At 38.6% G+C, this 15,315-nt stretch overlaps 1 protein-coding gene across 3 annotated transcripts in view; it reads left to right on the top strand.

The window, feature by feature from the left end:
- The first annotated feature begins 754 nt into the window (after positions 1-754).
- The window catches only part of Pgap1 (post-GPI attachment to proteins inositol deacylase 1), an 80,807-nt gene continuing 66,246 nt past the window's right edge, over positions 755-15,315 (top strand). For all 3 annotated transcript variants that reach the window (XR_012447316.1, XM_074071323.1, XM_020167491.2), the window contains exons 1-3: positions 755-1,023; positions 6,864-7,017; positions 9,706-9,881. Coding sequence is in view for 2 of the 3 variants with exons in the window: in XM_074071323.1 (XP_073927424.1) it covers positions 877-1,023; positions 6,864-7,017; positions 9,706-9,881 (477 nt within the window). In the remaining variant the exon portion in view is untranslated. The remainder of the gene's footprint in view (positions 1,024-6,863; positions 7,018-9,705; positions 9,882-15,315) is intronic.

Genomic DNA, 15,315 nt, shown 5'->3' with positions numbered 1-15,315 from the left:
CAAAATGGATTAAGCCCCTTGAGAGTATTTGTGGAAGCCAGAGCACAGTTACGTCCTCACGTTCACAGGGAACCAACTCCCAAAGAGGCTCTGGAGTCACCTGCCCGTGCAGATACCTGTTGGGGACGCCGGCGCTACTGGACGTTTTCCTGGTGTTTGCTTCTTGTGATTCCTGCTCTCCTCTTGCACTCCAGCAGAAACTCCGGTGACTGCTGGTGGTCTGTTTTTATTTTCATTTTTTTTTAATGAGCCGGTGCTTAAAGCGCTGTTACCTACAGCGCCAAAGTAGGCAGCCAAAGATGGGGGGAAAGTCATTTGTCCCCTCCTTAAGCTAACTGTTCCAGAGAGAGGTGACCGTGCTGTCACCACTGGGAGAACTGAAATTGCGGGACCGGCTTTTATACCGTCGCAGGGAAAGGTGTTTGCGAGGTGACAGCTGGTGGCCTTGACGTGAGGGGGTCCGCTCACCGCCATTTACAGTCTTTGGGCTCTGCCCTCCTCCCAGGGTAACCCAGATGCTCCCCACCCCCAGCCCCACACCCTCCCCGCCTCCCGCTCCCATCCCCCTCTTCTCTACTTTCCCGCCCTTTGCCCCTCCCCTTTTTCTCCACACCGTTCAGCCCCGCCCACTTTCGCCTTCTCGCTCTTTCTCTCTCCCGAGGGAATCGCGCTCCAGCCCCAACACCGCCCCCTTCCTGCTCTCCCGGAGGCGCCGCGAGCCGGCTGCACGCATGCGCACTGTGCGGGCGACGCGCGGGCGGGTAGGGCTCCACGCAGGCGCGCGCTCTCGGCTGGGCTCCGGCTCTGACGGCTTGGTGTCTTCCGCTCGCTGTGTGTGGACTCGGGTACCCGCGCCTGTGGCGGGGCGGCGGCACCATGTTTCTTCATTCAGTCAACCTCTGGAACCTGGCGTTTTACGTCTTCATGGTCTTTCTGGCCACGCTGGGGCTGTGGGATGTCTTCTTCGGCTTCGAGGAGAACAAGTGCAGCATGAGCTACATGTTCGAGTACCCCGAGTATCAGGTAGGGTTCCCCAGTCACCTAGGCGCCCCGAGACGCGCGTCCCTCCCCGGGGCTGCCCCTTACTTCAGCCTTCCGCGGCTCTCTGCCGTTTCTGGGTGCCCCTCGCTTCGGCTGAGCCCTTCCGACCCTTCCGCTACCCGTTTAGCGTCCCGGCACTACAGGGTGTGCGACAGCCCGTTTCCCGGGCGTCGGGCCGCCGCGGCCCCAGGACACCGGGGTCTCTCACCGTGTCTGGCTCCAGATGCTGGGCATAGAGTGGCCGGGCCCAGCCATCCCGTCCCTAGGGAGGCAGCTCCAGCCCCTGTCCCTAAACCCAGACCTAAACCCAAAGCCATCGCGGTCTTCGCGTTGCCGCCCTGACAGGTGCCCTGCGCCCTTCTTGGCTCCCCGGGCGCGCGGTGATTGATCGGCACGTCAGGTGTGGGGGCCGCCGCGGTCGGGACCCGGCCTGGTGGGTGGTGGAGCCGAGCACTATTTCGGCCACCCCCGCGGCGTTTTGTGGGCTCACCGGTTTCGTGGTGGGTCTGGCTTTACCTATGTTTGTGCGTGGCGAGCGGTCCGACCTCGAGCCGGGTGCATTCGGCACCGATCTCAGAGTGGTGTTTTGTTTTCTCCCCTTGTTCGAAATTCAGAGAGACCTGGGCGTCCCCCCATCTCTTCGTTCGCTTTTGAACGCTTCCAATTAGTGCTTCATTAGTTCGGCGTAGTGGAATCTAGAATTTCATTCATGACCAGCTGTAAAAAGTGATGGTGACAAATTACACAACTGTCCAAAGAAATGTCTCCCGGGTGGTTTTTATATTTCGAAATGGGGATCTCTTCATTATGGAATACCTGTTAGGATAAGTCCTGTATGTATGTAATACATTTTGATAAAGTGCACGTTATACTTTGAAAACAATCGCAGGTTTTTCTTTAAGGTGAAAGTCGGGATTGTTTCTGTGTATCGGCCATTATGAGGGAGTGCATTTGTTGTTACTTGGATTTAAAAACTAAAGTCTAATTTGCTTAGGAGCATCCTTTCCCATGGGTAAATTGCTAATGCATTTCTATTTTATTTGTTTTGAGATCCTTCCCTGGGTTTTGCGTTCATAGTTACAAGGGGTGGGGAGAACCATTGAATTTCAGACGACATTAAAGTAGAAAATTTTAATATTACTGTTGTCTCTGTTAATTTCTAAGCAAATAAACCTCCATATGCTGATTTATGATTAGCCCTCTTAATAGTTAAATACGTGGGCTGCTAGGGTTTTTTTGTTATTATAATCCCCTTGCATAATTAGGAAATGCCCAAGAGATTGAAGTAGGTTAGTTTTGTACTGCATAAATATTTTGGTTAAGATAAAATCATTTTGGAACAATACAGTACTAGCTCCCATTTATTTTTAGGTTGGGCACAATTATTGAAGCTATTTTAATATTTGCAGTAGTAGAAATTGCTTTCTTCAATGTTGGACAAAGCATATGGACCTCACAGATGCATTTCCTGCCTCATGAAATTGCCTGGAAAGACAAAAAATTAGTAGTACAAAACAGCTAATTTTTTTTGTTGTTGAGTAGTCTGTACTTAGTTATTTTGGCTCAAATTGTCTTCTGGGGGTTTTACTCTTCTGTTAATTTGTTAGTGCAGTAATAGTTACAATGACAAGTTTACAATGCCCATTTTTAGCAGATTTTATTTTTATGATGTAAAAAGCTGCGTTAATACATTACAGTATTTATATTTGACTCTTAGTTCTTTTATTTGCACACCATGTTGTTATTTTTAAAAACCTACCTATAGACAGGAATCATTTTGAATGTAGTGAGATTTTTAAATAAATGAGGTTATTTTGTTAAGAACAAAATGGTGTTCATATGAATAATAATGTTCTAAAGAACGTTATCCATTTCTAGTTTTAATTATATTTTATTCAGTTTTTTAATTATTCACAGGTTGATACTTAGGTTGTTGCCTGCTTTCTTTTTTTTCTTTCTTTCTTTTTTTTTTTTTTTACTGCTCATTTACACCTTTTGCTAGCCAGCAGAGAAAATGGAAAGGTAGCTGCTGAATTTATTCTTTTTAAAGAATAAATTTAAATTTACTCTTTTTTTATAAGGTGGGGCAGGAATTTTAAACTCTTTCAAAAATGAATTGTTGGACTTTATCACTATTCATCCTTTAGTTGTGGTTTCCCTAGAGTTACTTACTTAGACATTTCATAAATATTCTTAAATCTACCAGGCAAAATGCACATTATCCTTTAAAGGTTTTTGCCCTATTATGACAGCAAAGCAAAACTTTATTTGGCAGAACACAGTTTTAGGCAAATTGTAGAATTTGAGAAGAAACATCTGAGTTGTTTTCTCATACAGTAGTTTGTCTGTCGCTGGCCATATGTGTAACTAATGGCTGCTCTCTGAAAGAAAATGTTGATATTGAAAATATTAATCATATTTTAGTAAGTGTGATATTTATTTAGCAAGTCATTTTTTGAATGACTACTCTGTGCCATGTATATCTGGATACTTAGAGGGAATTAGTGATAAATCAGTCCTCATGTCTTTTTGTCTTTATAATAAAATGAGGGATGCAGGAATGTAACGTGTAGTTGCAATATAATGTGCTAAATGTTGTAATTTCTCTGTGAGAAAGTGTGTACAGGTTCTTCAGAGAAGATAAAATGTCCAAGTTTGTCTTGGGTATTCAGAGGTCTTAAGAGAAGATGCCCTAGTCATTGGGTGATGTGGTACATTTGGCTATGTGGGGTGTGTAGTTCACAAACTACAGAAACAAAATTGCAGACAAACATAGCACATCTGAAGGTAGGAAGGCACCAGGACACATTGCATGAATGGTATTTATAATATGCTACATTTAGGTAAAAAGAAGAAACTAATCCATAAATATTTTCCTTGTTTATGTGTAAAATATTTCTGGGAGCACACACAAATTGATAACATTGGTTGCTTTGTGGGGTTGGAACTAGATGACTAAAGGGCTTGGGGTAGGAGAAATTCTTTTCAGTTTCCTGTTCTGAGTTAATTTTAACATAGCTCAAACTGTTCAGCTACTGTGCTAAAAAGAATAATGATCTAATATGTATGCACTGTTACATCCAAATGTGTACGTAATTGGGAGGAGTTGAGAAACTATTTCTTTTGTTCTCATATTTTCTTTTTGTTTAAGTTGTACCCAAAGAAGTAAATACCATATCATTTTTGATTATATAGTGTGCATAATCAATATTGGGACTAATTTGAGTTAAAGTACCAGTATACTTACAAAGCAAATAGTAGAGTTAGTATGTCTGCATTTTGAGTATTTAAAAAGATAACTGAGGATGCTAAGTCTCTTAAACAATAAGCACATAGTCTCTAAGAGATGCTAAGAGATGTTTCAGTGGTGTAATTGGCACACATTATTTATGGTAATATCCTCAGAGGAATATTCAGGAATGCGCACAAGTGATCAGAATTCTGTTTTTGATCAGTTCTGTTTTTGATTCTGTTTTTTAGCAATCATTAACAGCATTTACAGTTACTGGAATTCATACAATAAAATTTTTTCTTTAAGCACACACTACGTGTATAGCACTTGATATCTACTTAAATCTCTTATCCAGTGTAATTGGTTTTAGTTTTAATTGTTTCTGTCCTCTAAGGGTAAAAAAAAAGAATGTTGGGCATGGTGATACATGCCAGTAATCTGAGCACTTGGGATGCTGAGGAGAAGGATCTTGAGTTCAGTGCTGGTCTGGGCCATATAGTGAGACCTGATCTTTACAAAAGAGGAGAGGGAAGCACAGGAGTTTATACTTTACTATCACTTTCATTGGTGCCTATCCTTGTGGAGTGCCATTAAAATCTAATTTACATTATGTTTTTAAGTGTTTATATAAGCTACATACTCATTTTTATGCAATAATAGGAACTGAATAGTTTCAGGCTTGCTGACACCATGTTCTTTTTTTTATTGTTTTATTATTCATACGTGCATACAAGGCTTGGGTCATTTCTCCCCCCTGCCCCACCTCCTCCCTTACCACCCACTCCGCCCCCTCCCTCTCCCTCTCACCCCCTCAATACCCAGCAGAAACTATTTTGCCCTTATCTCTAATTTTGTTGAAGAGAGAATATAAGCAATAATAGGAAGGAACAAGGGTTTTTACTGGTTGAGATAAGGATAGCTATACAGGGAGTTGACTCACATTAATTTCTTGTGCGTGTGTGTTACCTTCTAGGTTAATTCTTTTTGATCTTACCTTTTCTCTAGTTCCTGGTCCCCTTTTCCTATTGGCCTCAGTTGCTTTTAAGGTATCTGCTTTAGTTTCTCTGCGTTAAGGGCAACAAATGCTAGCTAAATTTTTAGGTGTCTTACCTATCCTCACCCCTCCCTTGTGTGCTCTCGCTTTTATCATGTGCTCAAAGTCCAGTCCTCTTGTTGTGTTTGCCCTTGATCTAATGTCCACATATGAGGGAGAACATATGATTTTTGGTCTTTTGGGCCAGGCTAACCTCACTCAGAATGATGTTCTCCAATTCCATCCATTTACCAGCGAATGATAACATTTCGTTCTTCTTCATGGCTGCATAAAATTCCATTGTGTATAGATACCACATTTTCTTAATCCATTCGTCAGTAGTGGGGCATCTTGGCTGTTTCCATAACTTGGCTATTGTGAATAGTGCCGCAATAAACATGGGTGTGCAGGTGCCTCTGGAGTAACCTGTGACACCATGTTCTTGGTCCATGAGAACTGAACCAGATGCTAATTCACTGAAATGTTTATGGTAATAAGAGTGTACATGTTTTGAGTGAGACGTGGATATAAAGTTCAGATTATTTTGTTAAGCACTTTATGGGTCAAAGCATATTAAGTTCTGATAGCTGAAAGCTGCATTATACAACAAACTTGCTTTCTTATAAAGATGTAACAACTGGAATATGTAGATAGACCTGAGTAAAAGAAGAGACATTGCAAAAACAGTTTAAAATGGCAAAAAAAAAATTGATAATAGAAAGCTGTTATCATTTAAAATATAATTGATACTGATTCTAAATTAAATGAATCTCTAATTGTTAACATGTAACTTACTGACATAGAAGTAGACAGCCATTGTCAAGGGCTATTTTGACTAATTTCTGTTTGTTAGAATTTCAGGTATACTCATTCTTTCTGAAGACTACCTGGTTCAAAATTTACATAATTCAAGAGTAATTCCCTTTATGAATAAACTAAAAGTAAAACTTATTTTGTGCCTTAAGTGTGTTTTTATCATTAGTAATATTTTTATATTGCACTTTTTTTGGTTTTGGTGGTACTGGGGTTTGAACTCAGGACCTTGTGCTTGCCAGGCAGGTGCTCTACCATCTGAGCCATGCCTCCAGCCCCTTTTTTGTTTTAGTTATTATGTTTTAGTTTTGTTTTGTTTTTTGGCAGTACTGGGGTTTTGGACTCAGGGCCTCATGCTTGCTAGGCAGATGCTGTACTACTTGAGCTACTCACCAGCCTTTTTGTTGTTGTTATTTTTTGGACAGGGTTTTATATTTCTGTCTGGGGCACCCTCAGATGGCAGTCCTCCTACCTGTGCCTCCCAAGTAGCTTGGGATTACAGGTGTGCACCACTACAACCAGCTTGTTGGCTAACATGGATCTCACGAACTTTTTGCTCAGGCTGGCCTCTTAACTGAGGTCCTCCCAATCTCCACTTCCTGAATAGCTGAGATTATAGGTATGAGTCACTGTGCCTGGCCTTATTGCACTGTTTCCAAGTTACGTGATTCAGAATTGTATACAGTGAGGTTTAATTGTATTAATAAAACTGATTAAAGCAAACCTTTATTTACTTTGCTACAGAAAATAGAACTTCCAAAGAAACTGGCAAAACGCTATCCAGCGTATGAGTTATATCTTTATGGAGAAGGATCCTATGCTGAAGAACACAAAATTCTCCCTTTGACAGGAATTCCAGTTCTCTTTCTTCCTGGTAATGCTGGAAGTTACAAACAAGGTGAGTCCTACCAGTAAATTTTTAATGTTATAAAATTCAGTTAAAGACTTTGAATCATATGCATACTTGGAGATTCAAACAAAGTGAATGAAATGCTTGCTCTGTGTAAGTACTGTGGTAGGCTTATTGGGAAACCCAAGTGTATGGCACTTCCTGTAAGAGAAAGTGCATGTAAGAAATACAAGGAAAAGAAGAGTTGAAGGCTGCTTTTAGAGCATCTGCCTAGTAAGTGCAAGACCCTGAGTTTAAACCCAGTACTGTCAAAAAACAAAAAAACAAACAAACAAAAAAAATGATTTGGAGACTACTTTGGAAAGAGAAGGAGAGAAAGAATAAGATGGAGTACAGTGAGATAAATAGGTTATGTAGGTATGCAGGAATCAGTAGAAGAAAGGTCTATGTTGAAAATGAAAGATGCAGAGAATTGAACTTGAAGCATTGATTAGGGAGGTAAATCAGTGGCTTACATTATGCTGAACAAGAGAAGAGTTTGGTTTCTTTTGGAGCTGTTTAAGATATAGCGATAGAGAAGTATTGAGGGAATCACAGAAAGGTGAGGAGTAGGGAATTTACATGTGCAGATTCCAAATTCAATGTTGACTGCCAAATAGAAGTAATTTCTGGCGTGACAGCCCAATATGCCAATGTGCAAGTAATTTTTTTCTCAGTAAAATCTGAATTTTTGGTTATTAAATGGAGTATGATTGTTATAATGAGGCTAGAATTGTCTTAACGGGTACTACAATTATGTTTTCACATATTCATCTGGAAAATACTTACAGGATACCTACCATGAGTCAGGTATTAGGGATCCAGAGCAGAACAAGACTTTTTAAGTGCCTCATCAAGTGTATATTCTTGTTGGGAAGATAGCCATCAAACAAACATGTCAGTACTATTAAAAGCTAGAAAGAAACATAAAACAGAGAAGACGATGGGATAAACAGGGTTAGGAGGGGGTAGTTTAGATGAGGTGGTCAGGGAAGACCATGATATTTGAGCAGAGGCTTGAATGTAGCAGGGGATTGTATGTGACTGTTTGGAGGATGGCTCTGATCAGGAGCATGTTTGGTGCATGCAAGGCCACTGTGACTGGAGGAAAGTGAAAAAAATGAAAATGGGAAAGTAGCTGTATGATAGAAGCTGTGGAAAAGACTGAATTTTTATTTAGGAGAGATAGGAGACTTGGATAGTTTGGGGTAAGAAATTATATAATCTGATTTTTTGGTAACTTTTTAATCTAAAATGATAACACACATACATAGAAATACGTGGAATATAGATTTTTTAGTTTAAGATTATTTCAAAGTGAACACCATGGAACCACAAGCCAAGTAAAGAAGTAGAAAATTTTTAGTATCCTGGAAACCTCACGTGTCCCTTCATGATTAAAACTCCCTCCTCTCTAGAAATAATCACAATCCTAACTAAGTTAGTAGTTTTCTTAACTTTCTTCATAGTTTTAGAAGTTAAGTATGTATCCCTAATCTACTTATTTGGGCCATTTTTTACCTTTGTAATACATAATCATTCAGCATGTTTTCTTTTGTGTCTGGCTTCTTCCACTCAGCATTGTTCAATCTGGTAGATAGGATTTACTTTAAAAATGATCACTGTGGCTCTACTGTCACAAAAAGACCACATTATTCCATTATCTCATTTGTAAGAAAAGTACACAATAGGTAAATTCATAGAACGTAGATTATTGGGGACTGGGAGGAGTGGAAGAATGGGGAGTGACTGCTCTTGGACTCAAGGTTTTATTTTTGAGGGATTAAAAATGTCTAACATTAGATTTCAGATATGTACAATACATGTTAGAGGTATGTACTAAAAACTATTGAATTGTACACTTTATGTGGTGAGTTGTGTAAAGTGTGAATTGTAGTGCATGTATAGCATGTTCAAATAAAATGGAATGGAAAACCAGACGTATTTTGTTTGGTAAACTGTGTGCTACAATATTTATGCCACTTAATGTAGTCAATTTATAATAAATGTTATTAAAGGGTTTATAAAACAAATAAAACAAAAAGAATGGAAGCAGGGACATCAGTGAGGAAGTTGTTAGAGTAGCTCAGGCAAGAGAGGATGGTGCTTGGATTAGCATGATAGTGGTAGAAATGATGAGAAGCCTTACCCGGGAATATATGTGGAAGATAGAGAATGACAGAACTTACTGATGGATTGGAAGTCATGTAAGAGAGGGACAAATCATATGAGAGTATCTAAACCAAGTGGTGAACAAATACTTCTTGTAGGAGCCTTTTCATTCTTAAAATCCTCAGTAAGCATGAGGAAATTCCTATTTCTTATTTGAGAAATCCTTCCTATTGTAGCAATTATTGTCCCTAATGAAGGGAAAGAAAGTGAATAAATGATCTGCTCACTTTTTATTTAACTTAAAAAAATTTAGAGCACACTTACTATGTTTTTAAGGCATACAGCCGCTAGGTTAATTTATTCTTCTAAACTGGTACTATTAATGGGTGTCAACCTGAAATAAGTTGTTTATATTCATGATAAGGTTTGTTTGATTGATTGATTGGTGCTGGGGATTGAACCCAAAGCCTGGAAATGCTATGCAAGCACTATACCACAATGTTATTTATTAAGAGACTTTAAAGCAAGAATCAATGAAACTTTAGAATATTTTGTTAATGTCCACTTCACTCTTTTCCTCTGCAGTTCGTTCTATTGGTTCTATTGCACTTAGAAAGGCAGAAGACATTGACTTCAAGTACCACTTTGACTTCTTTAGTGTGAACTTCAATGAAGAACTAGTAGCCCTGTATGGTGGAAGTCTTCAGAAGCAGACCAAGTTTGTGCATGAATGTATTAAGACAATTCTCAAACTCTACAAGGTAAGCAAGAGTCAGAGTCGATGGTGCAACCTGTCAGCATCTTTTGTTTTTTTTTTTTACACTTTACATATAAATTAGGAGTGCAATGCCCTTCTTAAAAACTGTTGATAAAGATTTGTGTTTCCAGCCATGACTAAATGGTACTAGAGTATACTACCTGCGTATGCAAACAACTGTAAAACTAGGCAGAGTATCTGAAGTATCTGTTTTGAGGTGTTGAAAAAATCAAGTGGCAAAGGGCTGTCATCATAGAAAGAAGTGTTCTCTATCTGGAAGCATTTCCTAGCCCGTGGGGCAAGTAGGTAAAGATCAGGCAGAGTGCATTGATATCACAAAGCAGCTGAAGAAGGCAGAGCATTGTAATTTGGGACTACTGAAGTTGCTGTATCGGATGGGGTATGAAAAAGAAGGGAAAGAAGCAAAGAAAGGAGCTCTGAAAATTTACATTTTTTTTCAATCTTTGAATACCATGTTGCATATACACAAGATGAGAAACTAAAAGGAAATGGCATACCAAGGAGGAAGGTATGGAGTGTGTTCACCTCAGGTGTAAGAAACAAGAGGGAATGTATGTCTTTAGAGAATCTAAAAGAGCAAACATCCAGACTGGGTGGCACATGTCTGTAATCCCAGCATTTGGGAGATGGAGGCTGGAGGATCATGAGGCCAGCCTGGGGTACATAGCAAGACCCTGTCTCAAAAAAAAAAAATGAAACAAAATAAAGCAGCAGTTTAAACAAAGTCATTCTGTACAAGCAGTTTCTAAACAGTGTCAGATAAAGTACAACTCCTGGAGTGACCTACTTTTTCCTCTGGCATGCCACTGTATAAGTCCGAGAAAAAATAATTTCTGGGGAGTTGCAAGTTGCATTGAGATTTCAGAGGCTGTGTGGTTCCAGGAAATAGGCATTCTGACTAGCTAAAGATGAAGGACTTAACTGAACACAGTACACATTCAGGTGAGACCCATAGCTCTGAAGTAGTAGCTAGTCTCGGGTCTACCTTAACAGTGCTTAGCTCTATGCCTCAAAGGTTTCAAAATAGAAAATACACATAATGAAGAACTAGGTGGGGCATCTCAGCAGAGGCATGAAACTACAAACAAAAAGGAAAATCTACAACTGAAATAATACATACACAAAACGAAAAGTTTTTATATAGCTTCAGTGAGATGGAGTGCTAAAGAAGAAATACTGGATTTGAACATGGGGCAATAAAACTAACCAGACTGATTAAAGGATGAAAAGACAGACTGATGAACTTGTGGCTAGTACTAAGAAGTCTAACACATACACAGTTGGAATTGCAGAAGAATAGGAGAGAAATGTGAAAGGAAAAACTATTCAAAGAAGTAATAGCCCTAAATTTTCAACCCACAGACCATGGCAAGCAGAATAAACATAAGAAAACCACATTCAAGTATATCATGGTCAAATTGTCAAAACCAAAGGAAAGAGAAGTCTTAAAGCAGATAGATAAAAATTCTTTGCTTATAGGGAAAAATAATGAAAAGTAACCACTGGCTTCCAGTCAGAAATAATGAAAGCCAAACCAACAGAATAGCATCTTGAAGGTTGGGGGTGTGGTTTACCTCTCATTCTAAAATTGCCTATCTAACAAAAATGTCCTTCAGTAATAAAGACAAAATAAAGACATTGTCAGAGTAACAAAAACTGGTAGTTTTGTAACCAATAGAAGGAAATAGGAAAATAGAAAATTACCATTAGAGGCATAGCATAATAATTGCTACAGCTAGGATCTACCAATGGATATTAAACTTAGTTGGTTAAAGTTTGAAGAGAGAAAGGATATTCACATAGCTTCAAAGTTTCACTTACAAAGTATTTATTAGCTACTAAGGGAAGGAATAACTTTACAGTAGAGGCACCTGACAGATAGTTATCTTAACCAAGGTTGACATTACCGCTAATAGGACATACTGATATTAGGAATCTTCCTGACATGGTATAGTGAGAAGGATACAGACATCATTTCTATGACATCATTGCCCAAAATATATAAACTGTTTTTCTTTTGTTTATTTTTGGGGAATGGGGTTTGAACTCAGGGCAGGCACTCTACTGCTTGACTCACACCTCCAGCTCTACATGTAACTTCATTTTAATCATGAGGAAACTTCAGACAAACCCAAATTAAGAGACATAGGACAAAAAAACCCAACCTGTCCATAAAGAAGACTAAAAAAAAAAAAATAAGTCCAATGAATGCTCATCGATAAGAGGAGACTAAGAAGAAATAATGATAAATGCAAGAAAATGCACATTAGTGTAAAAGCTGGTGAAATTTAAATTAGGTATGCAATGTAGTTAATGCTGTTATACCAGTGTTAATGATCTGATTATGGTAATTGGGTATGGTTAGATAGAGTGTTAACATTGGGATAACGGGCACGTGGGAACTTTGCTATTTTTGTGGGTTTTCTTAATTGATTAAAAAAAAGTAAATAACTTCATAGCAAACAAAATGCATTTTGAGGTATTTGCTCATTTGTTCTGGGAATAAAATCCAGGGCCTTGTACACATGAGGCAAATGGCTCTGCATCTCAGCTGCATCATCATACCCTGAAGTACAAAGTTTCTAACTTGTTTTGAAGAAAAATATTTGACATAATAGTAAAAACTGGGTGTAAATAGAATTATTACACTGCAAGTTTCTTCTGTGAAGTGGTATAATATTAACTCATAGTAGACTAACAGGTTAAGGTTGCATATTGTAATTCTTAGAGTAACAGAAAAAGAGATGATTGCTAAAGAGCAAATGGAAGATACATAATGGAACGTTGGAAGTACTCAGTTTGTCAAAATAGCCCTATTTGCAGATGATATGATCCTATACCTTAAAGACCCAAAAAACTGCTCAAAAGCTCCTAGACACCATCAATAGCTATAGCAAGGTAGCAGGATATAAAATCAACATAGAAAAATCATTAGCATTTCTATACACTAACAATGAGCAAACTGAAAAAGAATGTATGAAAACAATTCCATTTACAGTAGCCTCAAAAAAAACCAAATACCTAGGAGTAAACTTAACAAAGGATGTGAACGACCTCTACAAGGAAAGCTATAAACTTCTGAAGAAAGAGATTGAGGAAGACTATAGAAAGTGGAGAGATCTCCCATGCTCATGGATTGGTAGAATCAACATAGTAAAAATGTCGATATTCCCAAAAGTAATCTACATGCTTAATGCAATTCCCACCAAAATCCCAATGGCATTCATTAAAGAGATTGAAAAATCTACCGTTAAATTTGTATGGAAACACAAGAGGCCACGAATACCCAAGGCAATACTCAATAAAAAGAACAACGCTGGAGCTATCACGATACTCAACTTCAAACTATATTACAAAGCAATAGCAATAAAAACAGCATGGTACTAGCACAAAAACAGACATGAAGACCAGTGGAACAGAATAGAGGTCCCAGATATGAAGCCACACAACTATAACCAACTTGTCTTTGAAAAAAGGCACTAAAAATATATGGTGGAGAAAAGACAGTCTCTTAAACAAAAACTGCTGGGAAAACTGGTTAGCAGTCTGCAAAAAACTGAAACTAGATCCATGTTTATCACCGTATACCAATATTAACTCAAAATGGATCAAGGACCTTAATATCAGACCTCGAACTCTAAAGTTGGTACAGGAAAGAGTAGGAAATACTTTGGAACTAATAGGTATAGGCAAGGACTTTCTCAATGGAATCCCAGCAGCTCAGCAACTAAGAGATAGCATAGATAAATGGGACTTTATAAAACTAAAAAGCTTCTCAACAAAAGAAATGGTCTCTAAACTGAAGAGACCACCCACAGAGTGGGAGAAAATATTTGCTAGTTACACATCAGACAAAGGACTGATAACCAGAATTTCTAGGGAACTTTAAATTCTCCCAAAATTAATGAAGCAATAAAGAAGTAGGAAAGTGAACTAAACAGAACTTTCTCAAAAGAAGAAGTTCAAATGGCAAAAAAACACATGAAAAAAATGCTCACCATCCCTAGCAATAAAGGAAATGCAAATTAAAACCACACTAAGATTCCACCTCACCCCTGTTAAAATAGCCATCATTAGCAACACCACTAACAACAGGTGTTGGAGAGGATGCGGGAAAAAAGGAACCCTCTTACACTGCTGGTGGGAATGTAAACTAGTACAACCACTCTGGAAAAAAATTTGGAGGCTACTTAAAAAGCTAAACATGGATCTACCATTTGATCCAGCAATACCACTCTTGGGGATATACCCAAAAGAATGTGACACAGGTTACTCCAGAGGCACCTGCACACCCATGTTTATTGCAACACTATTCACAATAGCCAAGTTATGGAAACAGCCAAGATGCCCCACTACTGATGAATGGATTAAGAAAATGTGGTATATATACACGATGGAATTTTATGCAGCCATGAAGAAGAACAAAATGTTACCATTTGCAGGTAAATGGATGGAATTAGAGAACATCATTCTGAGTGAGGTTAGCCTGGCCCAAAAGACCAAAAATCGTATGTTCTCCCTCATATGTAGACATTAGATCAAAGGCAAACACAACAAGGGAATTGGACTTTGATCACATGATAAAGTGAGAACACACAGGAGGGTATGAGGATAGATAAAACACCCAAAAAACTAGATAGCATTTGTTGCTCTCAACACAGAGAAACTAAAGCAGATACTTTAAAGCAACTGAGGCCAATAGGAGAAGGGGACCAGGAACTAGAGAAAAGGTTAGATCAAAAAGAATTAACTTAGAAGGTAACACACATCTACAGGAAATGAATGCATGTCAACTCCCTGTATAGCTATCCTTATCTCAACTAGCAAAAACCCTTGTTCCTTCCTATTATTGCTTATATTCTTTCTTCAACAAAATTAGAGATAAGGGCAGAATAGTTTCTGCCTGGTAGCAAGGGGTAAGGTGGGTAAGGGGGGGACAAGGGGGAGAGGGTGGGGGAAGGGGGGAGAAATGACCCAAACATTGTATGCACTTATGAATAAAATAAAAATTTTTAAAAAATACTCAGTTTGACATCATACTCAGTTGTAAAAATCTGAAAACTTTTCTTCTAATATCAGAAACAAAGCAAAGATGCCCACTTTTGCCACTTCTAATCAACTTAGTACAGAAAGTCCTAGCCAGAACAATTGGCCAAGAAAAATATATGAGAGACATCCAAATTAGAAAGGAGGAAGAAAAACCATCTCTTTTTGCAGATGCCTTGGTCTTGTATTTAAGAAAGTCTTAAGGATGCCAAACAAGCCTTCCGAAATGAAAAATCAACTCTGTTAGCACTAATAGATGAATTAAGTGAATTGCAGTATACAAATCACATAATGTTATAAAAATCAGTTGTATTTCTATATACTAATGATGAACTATTTGAAAAGGAAATTAGGAAAACATTCTCATTTAA

Source organism: Castor canadensis, chromosome 4 (genome assembly GCF_047511655.1).
Source record: "Castor canadensis chromosome 4, mCasCan1.hap1v2, whole genome shotgun sequence".
Taxonomy (NCBI): Eukaryota; Metazoa; Chordata; class Mammalia; order Rodentia; family Castoridae; genus Castor; species Castor canadensis.
Note: the sequence above shows the minus strand (reverse complement) of the source record. Positions and strands in the feature narration are given on the sequence as shown.